The sequence below is a fragment of the Diabrotica virgifera genome, chromosome 10 (genome assembly GCF_917563875.1).
Source record: "Diabrotica virgifera virgifera chromosome 10, PGI_DIABVI_V3a".
NCBI lineage: Eukaryota > Metazoa > Arthropoda > Insecta > Coleoptera > Chrysomelidae > Diabrotica > Diabrotica virgifera.
The window spans coordinates 5,201,764-5,215,428 of NC_065452.1; the positions used below are offsets into that span (position 1 = coordinate 5,201,764).

General features: G+C 30.5%; 1 protein-coding gene across 1 annotated transcript in view; it reads left to right on the forward strand.

The window, feature by feature from the left end:
• Window positions 1-13,665, forward strand: part of LOC114331645 (striatin-interacting protein 1) — an 80,144-nt gene that overhangs the window by 46,758 nt on the left and 19,721 nt on the right. The window contains exon 7 of the mRNA XM_050641486.1: window positions 6,569-6,796. Coding sequence (XP_050497443.1) covers window positions 6,569-6,796 — 228 coding nt within the window. The remainder of the gene's footprint in view (window positions 1-6,568; window positions 6,797-13,665) is intronic.

Consider the following 13,665-nt stretch of genomic DNA (forward strand, 5'->3'; position numbering starts at 1 on the left):
GACAGTTATAACTTGATTTGAAATTAGTTCGTTTGAGTAACATTTGCAATAGGTTAGGACAGTCTGTTTGTGTATGTTGTTTTGCTGTTTATTTTCGAGAATAAACGCAGATATATGTTTGATAGGTAAGTAAACACTAATTTATCATAGTATGTATTAGTTTCTAAAATGTAGATGATACAAAGTAGTTATATGGGCACCTCAATTAGATGTACTGTATGAGGTACAAACTGCTTCTAAGGATGTTTTTGTGATAGAACGAATAATATACAGGGTGGTTCATCTTATTAGCCTCAGCCTCTGTACGGAAAACCACTAGATATTTTAAAAAAATTTCTTCACAGAAATATACACGGCCTTTAATACTACAATCTAAAAATTATGTGAATTATACAGGGTGCTCTAAAAAAGAGTGGTATATCAAAGTTATATTTTTTCTTATGGAATGCCCTATATCTGTTGACATTTATGGGGACCACCCATAATCTTGAATTTATATAGTTATCCATGTCTTGTTCCAGCTGCAACAAATAAACAAGTTTAAGTAGGCACATTTCATGAAACGACAACTACCTAATATTTTTTCCTTGAAATGGAAAAAGTCTTATTTATTAGGTACCTAATTAGATAAATACTTACATCGAAATGATCCTCACAGTCATAAAGATCTTTGCTACTTTGTGAAATATCCTTTTTATCTCGCCTGCATGCCTTTAGCCATTTCAATCGACATTTTGGTTCTACTGGTAGAGTAAAAAAATATTTGTTGGATGTTCTGACAGTTGTGATTTGGCATTCCGGTACTATACAGGGTGTTTGGTAAAGAATGGGCCATAGCTTAACCTCAGGTTCCTGAGGTTAAAATAGGCCGATTTAAGCTAACTTACCTTAGTACAAAGTTTATAATAACCGAGATACAGGGTGTCAAATTAAACTTTTTTTTATTTATTATTGAATATTTCCTGACAGGCATGAGATATCAACACGAAATTTGGTATGTGGGGGTTTTTTGGGTCGAGAAAACTAAATTCCCTACCAAAAATTATGTGTTGCCCAAAGGGCGCTACATATGCCTTTCAGCACTCATTTAATACGTTCAATTTTTTTTTATCCGTCACTCCGTATAATTTTGACATTAAAATTTTTATTCCCCTATTAGTTTTACTTAAAAAAGGTATACCTCTTTCATCTCCCTAAACTCAACCATTTTCGAGATAAACGCATTTTAAATCTGCGGTGCAGCATAATTTTTAGCATATCATTGTATTACACCAGAAAAATAATTTAAAACCATAAAATTATCCAAAAATGTATCGCAAATTTCTTCAAATGGAATTTGCGATGCAATTACATAAATTTGAGAACTGGCACAATTATTATAGTTTTAAGTTATTTTTTGGGTGTAACTACAATGATATTATGCTAAAAATGATGGTGTATCGCAGATTTAAAATGCGTTTATCTCGAAAACGGTTGAGTTTAGGGAGGTAAAAGAAGTATACCTTTTTTAAGTAAATCTAATAGGAGAATAAAAATTTTAATGTCAAAATTATACAGAGTGAGGGATAAAAAAAATTGAACGTAATAAATGAGTGCTGAAAAGCGTATGTGGCGCCCTCTGGGCAATACATAATTTTTGGTAGGGAATTTAGTTTTCTCGACCCAAAAAACCCCCACATACCAAATTTCATGTTGTTATCTCATACCTGTCAGAAAATATTCAATAATAAATAAAAAAAAGTTTAAAACTTTGACACCCTGTATCTCGGTTATTGTAAACTTTGTACTAAGGTAAGTTAGCTTAAATCGGCCTATTTTAACCTCAGCAACCTGAGGTTAAACTATGGCCCATTCTTTACCAAACACCCTGTATAATACTTATACACCCTGTATAATACTATATAATACTTATACAGGGTGTAACAAAAATACAGGTCATAAATTAAATCACATATTCTGGGATCAAAAATAGTTCGAATGAACCTAACTTACCTTAGTACAAATATGCACATAAAAAAGTTATAGCCCTTTGAAATTACAAAATGAAAATCGATTTTTTCGAATATATCGAAAACTATTAGAGATTTTTTAATGAAAACTGATATGTGGCATTCTTATGGCAGGAGCATCTTAAAGAAAAATTATAGTGAAATTTGTGCTTCCCATAAAAATTTTATGGGGGTTTTGTTCCCTTAAACCCCCCCAAACTTTTCTGTACGTGCCAATTAAATTATTATTGTGGTACCATTAGTTAAATTCAATATTTTTAAAACTTTTTTGGCTCTTTGTATTTTTTCGATAAGGCATTTTTTATCGAGTTGTGGCTTCTTTTTTAATATGTTTACATAAAAATTGTATGGGGGTTTTGCTCCTTTAAACCCCCCAAATGTTTGTGTACGCTCCAATTAAACTATTACTGGGATACCATTAGTTAAACAAAATGTTTTTAAAACTTTTTTGCCTCTTTGTATTTTTTCGAGAAGGCAACTTTTATCGAGATATGGCTTCTTTTTTAATACGGTTTAAAATATACCTAAAAATGTAAATCATACATAAATTTTCATATTATTATCAAATCTCCATAATCGTACTTAACCATATACAAATATGTGGTGGATTTGACAAATATTCAAAATATCTCGATAAAAACGGAATTTTCGAAAAAGTACTAAGAGCCAAAAAAGTTTTAAAATTATTGTGTTTAAGTAATGGTACTACAATAATAATTTAATTGGAACGTACACAAAAGTTTGGGGGGTTTAAAGGAACTAAACCCCCATAAAATATTTATAGGGTGTCCAAATTTCACTATAATTTTTTGTTAAGATGCTACTGTCATAAGAATGCCATATGTCCATTTTCAATAAAAAATCTTTAATATTTTTCGATATATTGGAAAAAATCGATTTTCATTTTGTAACTTCAAAGAGTTGTAACTTTTTTTATATGCACATTTGTACTAAGGTAAGTTAGGTTCAATCAAACTATTTTTGGTCCCAGAATATGCGACTAAATTTATGACCTGTATTTTCGTTACACCCTGTATTGAGCAGATTTGTTTTCCATTTTGATAAAGTATATTATACACTAAATACACTAAGGGCTGGTTGTTCGAACGCTAATCAACAATGATCACTATCAAATGTTTAATTACTGTCACCAAAACTGTCAATGTCAACTTTTATTGGGTTGCTGAAAACATAATTGATTATAATTATGAGATTAGTTAATCAATTAACATAACAATTATTAACATAATTGATTAAGTAATTTCATAATTGTAATCAATTATGTTTTCAGCAACCCAAACAAAGTTGACATTGACAGTTGGTGACAGTAATTAAATATTTGATAATGATCATTGTTGATTAGCGTTCGAACAACCGGCCCTTAATACAATAATATAAACACCGAGCAAACAAGACAGTTATTCGACACGCACAACTAGCAATTGCAAGGTACATTCATAGATACAATAGCTCACGGAACGGGCGAACGAGAACGCAGTGGTTGGTGACGTCAGACCCCAGCTCGCGCTTTTGAAGTTGTTTAAAACCGAAATTTTTGGCGCGGAACTATTATCAGTTGTTGTACGTACACTATTCATTTTTAAACATAAATTAACAGTTATGTGCAAAAATATTTTTATGTGCAAGTTCCCTATTTTAGGTCTCTGCTACATAATACTTTGGACATCCTTCTATAAAAGCGGCTCTAGCCTCCTCTATCCTATATCTAATTTCGCCGTGACTCTCTGCGTTACAATTTAATTGATATCCATAAACAATTTTATCAACTTACCCAAGTGTGGCATTACTTACATATACAGTATGTCCCTGTAAGTTGTATCCATATGGAAAACTTTTTTATTATTAATTTTACGAAAAAAAGTTATTCTTTATAAAAAGCTCTGCATAGTCCGAAACCTAAGATTTAACCATCAAATATCAATTTTTTTGAATATTATACGAGGTATGTCAAAAAGTTTGAATTTCACTCAAGAAAGAGTAAAGTAGCTTTATTTTTCACAATATTGAAAATTGCTATTATGAAAAGTTGTTTGGAATTAAAAACTGTATTCTATTATGCAATTACATCCTTCTAATTGAAAATTTTTTTTGAAAAATTATGGATAACGTAACATTATTTTCAGTTATTTTAATTCAGATAACTCTTTTATTATTAATTTTACGAAAAAAAGTGATTCTTAATAAAAAGTTCTGCATGGTCTAAAATCTAAAATACAACCATCTTTTGTCAACTTTTATCAATTTTATACGAGGTATGTCAAAAATATGAATTTCGCTCAAGAGTAAAATACGTTTATTTTTCACAGTATCGAAAATTGTTATTATAAAAAGTTATTTAGAATTAAAAACTATGTTTCAGTATCTAATTACATTCTTCTAATTGAAATATTCTGAACTATAAAGGTACTTTACTTTTGATCTAAATTTATCTTTTTTGACATACCTCGTATAAAATTGATAAAATTTGATATAAGATGGTTGTATTTTAAGTTTTAGGCTATCCAGAACTTTTTATTAGGAATCACTTTTTTTTCGTAAAATTAATAATAATAATAATAAAAGAGTTATCAGAATAATTGAAATAACTGAAAAAATAATGATAGTTATCCATAATTTGTCAAAAAAATTTTTTTTCAATTAGAAGGATGTAATTGCATATTAGAATATAGTTTTTAATTCCAAACAACTTTTCATAATAGCAATTTCCAATATTACGAAAAATAAAGGTACTTTACTCTTGAGTGACATTCAAACTTTTTGACATACTTCGTATAATATTCAAAAAATTTGATATTTGATGATTAAATCTTAGGTTTTGGACTTTGGACCATGCAGAGCTTTTTATAAAGAATGACTTTTTTCGTAAAATTAATAATAAAAAAGTTTTTCACCTACCTCTACCGAAAGTATACTTTTCCGGACCTGATTGTAGGGAGCAAAGTTGTACTTTTCCTCCCTAGGGAGGAAAATATTTTTCCTCCCTAGGGAGGAAAAGTAAAAGTGACGTCATGGTATTTCATTCATGAAATGTAACTTATTGACGCCCTGTACAATATCTATTTTCTATTACGTAAGTTTCTATACATTTTAACGTTTATTTATAAAACACTCTGTATTTTGCAGAATGGTAAAAAACAGTAAATTGTTATTTTGATTTAACAATGTTTACATTATTAATTTGACTTATATTTGACAGTTGACAGTTATATTGTACGTACTTGTTAGTTCTAGTTCTAATAAATTTTGTTGGTTAGTTACGTAAATAAATTAAGTAAAAATGAAAAAATTACTTGTTATTTTAGGAAGGTGGAAAAACCATATGTATAACATGGGAGTAAAGTGCCTTTTCCTCCCTTGAATGATTACTGCCCTCCGCTACGCGTCGGGCAGTAAACTTCATTCTCAGGAGGAAAAGTAGCACTTTCCTCCCTTGTTATACAAATAGCTATTTCCATATGGATACAACTTACAGGGACATACTGTATATATTAAATTTACATTCAAAAACACTCCCGAATCATAATTTACATTGTATAAACTTTGGAAATCATGATTTGGAATTTACAATGTATATACATTGTATATTATGATTCGGGAGTGCTCCTAGTAGCATTTAACGTGTCTTGGTTTGTTTATTTCTACTGCATCTTGATTTTAAATTTAGTATATACGGTTTTATATTCTGTTCTTTACTTATTAGGAGTATTTTGGTTTTACGTATGTTCAGATCTAGACCTGCTTCCTTACACTATCAGCTCAACGACATTATCAAGTAATGTTTGAAGATCTTTTTGAATAGAAGCTAGGAATACTGTGTCGTCTGCATATCGCAAATTATTGATGACTTCACCGTTCATAATTATGTTATATACTTTTCAATAGCGGGCAATATTCTCTACTAAGTACTATGAAAACATCTGATTTTGAAAGATGAAGTTTTCGATCCTAATAGCATTATTAATAATATTTAGAAAATATTAAAATATTACTAAAAGATTTTTAAATCGAAAACTTATTGGTCCATTTCCTTGGTAACACCTCCAAGGCTTCTAAAATTTGCAAGCCAAATGGATGCTGAAGCGAAGAAGACAAGAGGGAATTCAAAAAACTTACAATTCACGACCCCGTCTGTTCAGCTGGTAAATTCCAACAAAAAATGGACCTAGTTACTCGAAGGAGTAAAGACCAATATAAAAATAAAGTAAAAATTTTATTTTTAATTCAGTTGCAATGCGAAGGCAAAACAATCTTACTTTTCAATTAGAATACGGAGCCCAGTCCAGTCCCTTGAATCGCGATTTTCGGCTCTTATTGGAGCCTCATCGGAAAGAACGTAGGCACTGTTCTCCATACCCCAATTGATCAGCACTGAGAGGTTTTCCCACCCATTGCAACTGAAGTGAAAATGTTTGGTGACTAGCGTCATCTGGCAATTAAAAGATGAAGATAAAATAAAATTTTTATTTTATCTGATTTTGATTTTAACCATAAATTCAAGATAAAGTAAAGTTTCTTTAAACGAGTATTTTATTTTTTAGGATGACTGTATTACAGTCAATGAAATTAGGAATCGATGTCAATAGGCACAAAGAAATTATTGTTAAAGCAGTATCGGCAATTTTGTTGTTGCTGCTAAAACATTTCAAATTAAATCACATTTATCAGTTTGAATTTATGTCGCAACATCTAGTTTTTGCCAATTGCATACCGCTTGTTTTGAAGTTTTTTAACCAGAACATTATGGCCTACATTGGAGCAAAAAACGTGTAAGTACTTAATAAATATAATTACTACACTTGCGAGCAAAAAATCGACTCACTTGATGAATTTTTTTTATTTATTTTTATTTAATGTCGTCCGAACCACTGGGGTTATAAACGACAACAATCGAAAATACATTATTAAAAATAAAAAGTGATTACAATATTAAGTAAATACATATGAACTAACAAAAAGGATACCAGGAAAATTTGTGGTACAATTAAATGTATTTTATTCCTATATCCGTTAAAAACTTGATAATATTGTTGATATTTTTATCGTCTCCAAGAAGCTCCGATATGTCTCTGGGAAGGTTAAGTTTACTTCTCGTTTGCTGGTATTTTTGACAGTCGGATAATATACAGGGTGCGCCAAACCTCTGGTCTTCTTTGATTACGGCTAAACTATGAGATATACAAAAAAATGTTTATAACAAAACTAATTTGTATCAAAGAGGTCTATATTTAAAATTATTTTTAATTATACAGGGTGAGTCAGAACGACGGTATGAACCAAAGTTGTATTTTTTTAAATGGAACACCCTGTATATTAAATCATTTTTGAATATATTATTTAAAAATATGAAAAATTTGTATAAGGTCTTATAGGCCTAAAGTTAATAATTTTCGAAATATTTACATTTTTATTGAGAAAAATGGTAATATTTATAGGGTTGTGGATTATGTTTCCAAGGAAATAAAAATTTAGGTGATAGGTCAAAGTTTTTAAAATATAGTGTTATTTTTAAATAATTTAATATTTTTTACTTTTAGCCATAAAATATACAGTGTGATCACTATTTGCAAATAAAAAATTTTCTCATTTTTTTTAAATGGGACACCGTGTATATTAGTTTTGCGTTTTGTAGTAAATATTACAACCTTTCTTTTGGTATAAGGTTGTATGTACCTAGCATGTTTCGTTTTGTAGATATTTTAAAAAAACTATAGATTTTACGTGTTTGCGGATTTTTTATTTAAAATTTTTTTTGCAAAAAAAATAATTATAATCTGGTTTTAGAAACATACACTAAAATATAAAATATGAAAATAAAAACGTAATTAAAGATTAAAATAAATCGTATGCTAGTACAACTCAATTGAATTTAATAACTTTAAATTATTTTACAAAAAATATTTTACCATATTAATGAATGCATAAATTAGTTACTAAATTAAATAAACAACCAAATTTTAAATCAACCGTAGTAATTTTTCTACTACAGCAACTTTCCTGTACCAAATTAATTGTTAGTTAAATTGTCTTTAGTTAAACTTTTAATTTACCTTTTAAATTTACTTACATACATCTTGAGAATATAAAAATTATTATAAAGTATGCTTTGAAACAAATGAATGTTAAATGTATCATCCAAATTATTTATTAATATAAATAGTATTTACTGGTGTCACAAAAACTGGTAATACTTTTGTAGTTGAAATTTTTGTAACAATTTTTTATATTTTAAATTTTAATTTTTTAACCGAAAAATTTTTGGATATGACATTTGTTTTGGGCGAAACCATTAGAAATTATTACCAGCTTGTGTGACACGAGTAGGTACATAGATACTATTTACTTCTTAATATACTTCCATAACGTTCATTTGTTTCAAAGCATACTTTATACGTTCTCAAGATGTAGGTAAATTAAAAAGTTATTAACTGATCTTACTCGTAAATACAATATAACTAACAATTAATTTGGTACAGGAAAGTTGCTGCGGTAGAAGAATTACTACGATTGATTTAAAATTTGGTTGTTTATTTAATTTAGTAACTAATTTATGTATTCATTAATAAGGTAAAATATTTTTTGTAAAATAATTTAAAGTTATTAAATTCAATTGAATTGTACTAGCATACGATTTATTTTAATCTTTAATTACGTTTTTGTTTTCATATTTTATATTTTAGTGTATGTTTCTAAAACCAGATTATAATTATTTTTTTTGCAAAAACATTTTTAAATAAAAAATCCGCAAAAACGTAAAATCTATAGTTTTTTTAAAATATCTACAAAACGAAACATGCTAGGTACATACAACCTTATACCAAAAGAAAGGTTGTAATATTTACTACCAAACGCAAAACTAATATACAGGGTGTCTCATTTAAAAAAAATGAGAAAATTTTGTATTTGCAAATAGTGATCACACTGTATATTTTATGGCTAAAAGTAAAAAATATTAAATTATTTAAAAATAACACTATATTTTAAAAACTATCACCTATCACCTAAATTTTTATTTCCTTGGAAACATAATCCACAACCCTATAAATATTACCATTTTTCTCAATAAAAATGTAAATATTTTGAAAATTATTAACTTTAGGCCTATAAGACCTTATACAAATTTTTCATATTTTTAAATAATATATTCAAAAATGATTTAATATACAGGGTGTTCCATTAAAAAAATACAACTTTGGTTCATACCGTCGTTCTGACTCACCCTGTATAATTGAAAATAATTTTAAATTATAGACCTCTTTGATACACATTAGTTTTGTTATAAACATTTTTTTGTCTATCTCATAGTTTAGCCGTAATCAAAGAAGACCGGAGGTTTGGCGCACCCTGTATATGTTTAATTGTTACATTTGTTTGACACTGCTGACAGAATGGAGGATTGTCTTTAGTTATTTTGTAGAGATGTGTATGACGGGTGTGACCAAGTCGGAGTCGAGTGAAGATAACTTGTTTTTTCCTAGGTAACGAAAAGGCCTGTTTTTGTACAGCGTTGCCTTAAATTTGTTTTAGTTTTTCGGAACACTGCGATCACTTGTTTTGCCACGCACAACTAACTACGTTTTTAAGATACAATTTCACATCACTTGGCACAATTTTATTTAGATGAACTTGATCACTTGTTGCTGCTTCGTGAGCTAGGAGGTCCACAACCTCATTACCGTGTACTCCAATATGGGATGGAATCCAGATTAATACCACGTGTTTGTTTTCCTTTGCAGCATATTGAAGTTCTTGATAAATGTCTTTATGAATAGGGTTGCAGGAATATATGTTTTGAATGTCACAAAGGACGTTCATTGTGTCCCTTTATGATTGTGTAATTTGTCTGGTTCGATTTGTTAATGAATTTTAATGCTTCGAGGATTGCATACAGCTCTGCATTGGAAATAGTCCAGCAGCTTAAATTTAGCATTATGGGTATGAGAAAAAATTGCTGCTCCCACTCCGTCCTCTGTTTTTGATGCATCTGTGTATATCTGTTGGTAGTTGCTAAATCTATCCATAATGTCTTTGAAATTATTTAATATTATGGTTGGATGGGATTCATGTTTATTAAATCTTGACAGATCAGTAATAATTCGTGGTTTATTTACAGTCCATGCAGGAGGAGGGTTTTCGGTAGGATGGTATATGGTCGTGAATGTTATATAATATTTTTGCAGTAATCGGTTGATTCGTTCATAGAAAGGCATTGAGGGTGAGATGAGAAGTACTGACTGAAACGATTTGTATGTACATTATGGTAAACTGGGTTATCTGGAGAGGATAGAACTTTACAAGCAAACGACGAACTCAAAAAATCTCGTCTAAATTCTATGGGGGTTTGCCCTGACTCGCTTCATATACTTAGTATGGGACTTGTTCGAAAAGCGCCCAAAGCTACTCGCAATCCCATATTTTGAATGACATCTAGTTCTTTAAGAACAGATTTCTTAGCTGAGTTATATACCACTGAGCCGTTATCAATTTTTGATCAAACTAAGGATAAAAAATTCGTAGAAGAGTTGACGTATCGCTGCTCCAGGAGATGCTCGAAAGTGTCTTCAAAATATTAATACTTTGTTGGCAAGTACCTTTCAAATTTTTGATGTGACTTTTCCAAACCAATGTTTTGTCAAATGTAAGACCGAGAAATTTTATTTCTTTTGCAAAGATAAGATTCTTACCATTCAACTTTAAAACTGGATTATCCTCTTTTCGCATTTTTGAGAAAAGTATGCATTTTGTTTTTTCACTAGAGAAGTTGAGTCCTGTCTTATCGGACCATTTCTGTAGATTATGTAATGTGCTTTGAAGGATTCTTTGGGTTGATTCTAGATTTGTTCCTCTTAGTAGGAGAACCAGGTCCGCATACAGTCTTCCTTTAACTGGCTGTTGACATTGTTCCAAAATATCGTTGATTGCAATAAGAAATAAAGTTACACTCAACACCGAGCCCTGAGGGATTCCGTTTTCTGGATTCGAGTTGATGAGAGTGTTCCATTTGCTCTTACCTTAAATGTTCTGAGCTGAAGAAAATTTTGAATAACTTTTAGAAATTGTCCATTAATACCCCAGGAGTGAAGCTTTTTTATTATACCATATCTTCATGTGCAATCGTAGGCTTTTGTTATATCGCAGAAAATAGCTAGGCAGTGTTGTTTGTTAATGAGTGCTTCGTGAACTTCGGATTCAAGATCAACTAGGTTATCAGTGGTTGATCTATTTTGACGAAAGCCATTCTGCTCCGGGATTAGCAGTGTTTTGTGTTCTAAGAACCATGTAAGGCGCCGGTTTATAACCTTATCGAGTAGCTTACAAGTTGATGAGGTTAGGATTATTGGTCTATAGGATTGGGAATCTGTTTTAGGTTTTTGAGGTTTGGAGATTGTTATCATATATGATTCTGACCAAGATTTTGGGAAACTTGATGAATTGTAGTTGATGCTTAGTAATTTTATGTTGTGTTTTATGCAAATTGGGAGGTTTTTATGCAAAAAGGGACGATTGATTCATTGTCCTGAGTGCCTCGCAGAATCAGCACGCGACAGGAGTTGAGCTTTAACAATCCTTGGGGAATATAAGAGGTGTCACCGTCACTCAGCAGACAGTTACGAGAAGACTTGAGACTGCTACTTTGTAGTGATGGTAAAAAAGTATCCATTCGTTACAAAGTACTCGTTACTTACGAATGCCGAAAGTAACGATTACTATACAGAGAGGCAAGTCGTTACTTTGATTACTCTGATTACTTCGTACCAATCGCATCAAAGCGAGTACCTATTTGAGTATTGTATATACAAAAATACCAAGTTTCTTGTAAAAGGTATATATTAAAATACCCTAAATAAGGGTCACAATACAAAACGTTTTCGGATTAAGGAATCCATCATCAGTGTTTAAAAGCCCTAAAATTAAGTATAACCTAATTAAATGAGATAAAAGTTAAAATTGACAGAGGTTTTCAAGAACAAGAGGTCATACTTACAAAATTTGCATGCCTGAGCCACCAAAATGTATCGGGTAAAAACCCTTTAAATGTAAATAATAAGGATGTTTTACATATTTATCTAAAATTCATTGGATGGTATAGATAAACCTGGATGTTACCCAGGGCAACACAGGACTCTCTCCACGTGGTTGGAACTTTTTTTGGAGAAAACCTCACATATTGGATTTCAATGGCCAACTGACAAATGAATTCAAGAGCAACCCAAAATGACATCAAGAACTGTCAATTTTAGAAGAACTAAAAGAATCAAGAACTGTCAAACTGTACAATTTTATTGTATATACAATCGGTGGATATCGGAATCGGACCGGTATTCCACGAGTGTTCGGTATCAGTACGGTTAACTAAAATTTTATCTATGAAGGGCGAAGGCTATGAAGAGTTTTACAGGGCGCTGAGAAGTAGCTGAAATAACACAACCCTCAAATTTTTTTCAACTACAGGCTTGCTGTGGCCTACAAAATCTAGGTCAAGTATGTCAATTTTTGAAAAGACATACATAACTTCAAAAAACTAGGTTATACCGCTGGTACCTATGATTAATGTGATTCCTAATACATTTCCAGTGAAAATAATAACTCTTTGATAAGTGTTGCCGATACGATTCTTTTTTATATGCATGTCCGCGAAGATTATAACTCCCAAAATATTGATAACGAAAAGATTTAGTTCATAATAGATGCCGACGAAAACAATTATTCCCCTTACTGTTTCTGTTTCTGCCGACGAAAACAGTTATTTCTGAGAACTTTTTAGTATTATAATTTTCGTGGACCCACAAACAGAAATGATGTTTTTTGCTGATACTCCTCCAAAAATAAATTTTTTCGCTAACACTTTATTAGGGACTATAATTTTCACAATCATATAATCGAAAATAATATTTTTCGCGGCGTTCATTGAAAGTTCTACTCTTCCCCGCATTTTTCGGAGTTATACTTTTCGTAGGCGGCGGCGATACATCTTCTCATAATAATTATGGATTCGTCCCATATAAACTAATAAATCAAAAATGAAAAAACATGCAAACAATTTTCAATTTCGTCGCTAATTCAATCAGAGGGTACAGCAACCATCTCTAGCGGTTTCGGGGCTTCTTAGGTGATCAGGAGATACATATCGACGCTTGAAAGGTAAAACTGCTAATACGCCAATTATTAATTTTACAGGAGAACAGTTTAAAGTTTGAAATTTTATAAAAAAAATTATAATTTTTGTTGTAAGCTTACTATCTTGACAAATCTTAGGAATATAAATGTTTTATAGTGGAATGCTTTCATGGTATAAATTTCTAAAATAAATATTATCTAGTTTTAAAATTAATGGCGCATTATACAAAGTGATTCTTGAATGCAATCAGGAGAAATGTATTATAAGCATAATGCGTTATACAGTGTGTGCGTAACTTGGAACCATATGGGAAACTTTTTTAATATCAATTTTACGAAAAAAAGTTATTCTTTATAAAATGCTCTGCATAGTCTAAAACCTAAGTAGCAATCATCAGATATAACATTCTATCAATGGTATACGAGGTATGTCAAAAAATATGAATTTCGCTCAAGAGTAAAGTGCCTTTATATTTCACAATATCGAAAATTGTCATTGAGAAAAGTTGTTTGTTATTCA